Genomic DNA, 3,734 nt, shown 5'->3' with positions numbered 1-3,734 from the left:
GGGGGGGGGCGAGAACACGCCCACATTGTACTGTTATCGTTAAGGCTAAATAGAGGGCGCAAATAAAGGCTGTAAAACTAATTGTTCCTCTGTCGGCCGTCACCTCCCTCTATATAGCCCGGGAGGCAGATGTGCGCTGAAAGGACGGTTGAAACTTCTGGTGCATTTTCGGGCACCCACTTCTGCTTCTACAAAACCAAAATGGCTCTTATTTTGGGATTTTTTCCCCTAAGTTTCTCTATGGTCAAGTTGGACTTTAAATATCACTGCCACTGCACCTCAGTGCAGCATGACTTTAGGACTTACCACGGAGTCTCCCGCCCTCTAGTGAGGCGCAAACATATCGCCCTGCTGGCACGGAGGAAACATTCAGCCAATCAGCGTCCCTCAGCACCATGGACAGAGCCTTCACTCAGCTTTAGAAAATGTGACACTGATACAATAAAGATGTTGTATATTGATGAAAAATAGAATTTATTGAAAAGAGAACATAGTTTCTAAAAATCAATCATTAACAAAATGCAATCTTCACATTTTCCTTCATGTTGTTACAGTCTGTTTTAAAATAGAAAACCTATATGGATCTTACACTCAAAGTGTATTCATATCAAACAGACATTCACACAACACCAGACAGAAAAAAAGATATTTCAACCCCAACTAAATCTTAATTAAAAATTGAACACAAGAAACAAATCACCACCCATGTGCATCATATATTTAAGGATTACATTTTTTCATTTAGCAGACTTGTTTGTGTTGAGGTATCCTTCATAAAACCCTCTTAAATCCACAGAACTATTTAACATATGGGGGTGCCACCTAAGCAGCAGGCCACAGCGTAGATGACGCTGACCAGACACAGACTGCCGGCAGACACGGTTGAGCTGGAGCTTACGGTGGTCATGCTGGTAGTGGACTGTTGGTTTGTGGACAGAGAGGATGGAGCCTGAGTGGTTGGAGTAAGATTACTTAAAGTGTTGCTGGTAGTGGACTGTTGGTTTGTGGACAGAGAGGATGGAGACTGAGTGGTTGGAGTAAGATTACTTAAAGTGTTGCTGGTAGTGGACTGTATGTTTGTGGACAGAGAGGATGGAGACTGAGTGGTTGGATTCAGAGTAGTTGAAGTGTTGCTGGTAGTGGACTGTATGTTTGTGGACAAAGAGGATGGAGACTGAGTGGTTGGAGTCGGAGTACTTGAAGTGTTGCTGGTAGTGGGCTGTTGGGTTGTGGACAGAGTGGATGGAGCCTGAGTGGTTGGAGTCGGAGTAGTTGAAGTGTTTCTGACAGAGAAGGCGCGTGACTGGGTGCCCCACTCCTTCAGAGTGAAGACCATGGTCAGGTCCTCACCTGCAGGGAGAGGATGAGTCATTAACGTTGTGGTTCATGTTGCATGTTTTTTGATTGTGTCTTAAGTTAATCAACTTCTGCACCCAAGATTTTCTTTTTTTTTTAAATAATAAAATAATGTTTTGAAATGTTCCTAAAATAAAGAATAAAACCCAAGACTGCAGTACTCACACAGTTAGGGGTGACACCAAATAGTTGAATATTCAATGCTTTGATTGAAGGAGCCTGATTTGAGTGCTAACCTCACAGTCGAATCCTAGTTAAGACCAAACATTTGCGACGAGACGAGATGATACTTGCAACTACTTGAATCGCGTCGGTCTGCAACGTTCTGAAACCTGCCAGTTTATACCAATGATTGCATAATTATTAATTTTTAACTGACTTTACAAGCAAACTTCCTATTGGCTGTTGAAACATGTGAGGTCCCTTACGTTCTAGAACCAGCCTCTGGTGACCAATCTTTCGTCTGAACTGGGCTTCATAAGACAAGGATCATGCCATTGTGGCTATATGGGAAGTGCTCAATGTCTGATTTTACACAGAACTACCTGTTTCTCCCAATAAGTTAAAATACAGCCTATTATGACTTACATTTCAACATATTGCTTTAAATAAAAGTGGGAAACAAAGCTTTTAATAAATCTTTTTAAAGTGCATGAATAAATCCAACCCAACCGCCCCATGAAAGATTTGATGTTCACTTTCCATGATCTATGATGAATTAAAACTAAAAGTTGTCGCTGATTTTGTTCTCTGTTAATTGTTTACTATTTTAGTTCTTATTTGCTGCAGAGCTCGATTTCCTCTCTGGGTGAATGCAGTTCTTTACGTCACACTACTCTCTTAATTTTCTGGATTTTTCATATTCTTTTGTTACAAGTGGCAGTTGTATTAGCTAGTTTATGTTGTTTGTATTGTATTTGTTGCTGTAAAAATGTTTTAATGCTCCCAATTGTAAGATGATGAAGACGTACCGGCGTTTTGAATGGACAGGTCGGTGAAGTTTGCCCAGCAGGTGCTAAATACGATGGTGGTGCTTCCTTCCAGTCCCTCTACGCTGTTACCTCTGGAGTTCTTCAGGCTGGCTGTTACGGTGAGAGTTGTCACTCCCACAGAGACGCAGTTACCCTGCAGACAACAGTACAAGTCAGCGTTTACAGACAGAAGCTACTTCAACATACCGCTAATCTTCAAGTATGTATAGTTTACATATAATATTTTTTATATTTCTGGTGTTATCTAAAATCACATTAGTTATGATCCCAATAACTCCACTTCTATTCTAAATGTTAACTGACTTTTATGTTGGTAGTTAAGTTAGTTTGATCCAGAATAACATTTTTATGGTGACTTAAGGGAAATAATAAAAATGGTATCAAATTTGTTACATGTTAAATTCTGTTCACATTTAATTAATCTAGTTTTTTTTTTTTTAAGGGGGTTCTAGATAAGCAAAACATTTGCATTTTGTTGAGCAAGCAAATAAAAGAATCAAGCACACAGCCTGAAGCAATGATAATTAAAGACTTTGGACACCAAATCAACAAAAAAGAAAACTGTCAGTACTGTACTCAGAAATCAAGATGAAAAGGATGAGCTCTCTGACGATAGAAAATTAGGAACAGAAGACGGTAAGCTTTCTCTTCAAGGGACCTTAATTAGCAGTCAAATAATAATAAAAACAACAACAAATAATATTTAACAATTAGTATTTTGAGGTTTTTAATGTCTTAATTATAGTATTATTATAGTAGAGAATTAAAATCAGGGCAATCTATAACAAAGGTCACTAGCAGTATTGAAAGTGGGATGTGGCAGTCAGAACAATAATTAGAGATAAACCGATTGCAAATTTCTCAGCTGATACTGATACGTAGAATTTGAATTTGGCTGATGCCAATGTTTGTTGTTTTCTTTTGCGCCAGGTAAACAAATAGAATCTCATTATTAAAAAATCAGAAATTCCCCACAGCTTAGAGAGGCAGCTGGAGGCCCCACATTGTTGTGTTGTTTGTTCACATTGTTTACTCACGGGGGAAGCCAAAATGTTGCTACAGGGAAGCAGGAGGATTTTCTGTTGTTTCTCTGTCGTTGTGCACTCCGGCAGTGGTCATAGTGTCAGGAATAGTCAAGCTGCAGCCTGCTGGTGAGCTAATGTTACCCTGTGTCTTTATCTGCATTCTAACATTACCAGCCGTTGAACTATGCTGTCCGCGGGGAGAAATGTTGTGGTTACCATGGGCTGAGTCGTTTTGTCGGTAATTTCTGTTATGTGTAATGTAATGTAATTTCTTTGATTTAGCAGCAGCGGTGTGGTGAGATCAACCTGTTTCCAGATGTATCATTGCCTCACCTGCTCATCCACAGCCATGAGACTGGGC

At 39.7% G+C, this 3,734-nt stretch overlaps 1 protein-coding gene across 2 annotated transcripts; it reads right to left on the bottom strand.

Annotated features, from left to right (window-relative positions):
- Positions 1–457: 457 nt before the first annotated feature.
- On the bottom strand, positions 458–3,728 carry LOC116701517 (cell wall protein DAN4). Of its 2 annotated transcripts, XM_032535257.1 has the most exons (4): positions 3,707–3,728; positions 2,328–2,481; positions 1,243–1,350; positions 458–1,032 (listed from the first exon to the last, which is right to left on the bottom strand). In XM_032535257.1, the coding sequence occupies exons 1-4, from the start codon at positions 3,722–3,724 to the stop codon at positions 803–805; spliced, it is 510 nt and encodes a 169-aa protein (XP_032391148.1). In that variant the 5' UTR covers positions 3,725–3,728; the 3' UTR covers positions 458–802. The 2 variants fall into 2 exon arrangements, with proteins under 2 accessions (XP_032391148.1, XP_032391147.1); XM_032535256.1 differs by having other exon boundaries at positions 541–1,350.
- Between the last annotated feature and the right edge of the window lie 6 nt (positions 3,729–3,734).

Source organism: Etheostoma spectabile, chromosome 14 (assembly GCF_008692095.1).
Source record: "Etheostoma spectabile isolate EspeVRDwgs_2016 chromosome 14, UIUC_Espe_1.0, whole genome shotgun sequence".
Lineage (NCBI taxonomy): Eukaryota > Metazoa > Chordata > Actinopteri > Perciformes > Percidae > Etheostoma > Etheostoma spectabile.
The sequence above is the reverse complement of the archived record's forward strand: the minus strand, read 5'-3'. Positions and strand labels throughout refer to the sequence as shown.

Coding starts and splice junctions, on each gene's coding strand:
- LOC116701517 (XM_032535256.1), bottom strand. Junction 1,351..2,327: donor CCTGTCCATTCAAAACGCCG/GTACGTCTTCAT, acceptor CTCTCCCTGCAG/GTGAGGACCTGACCATGGTC.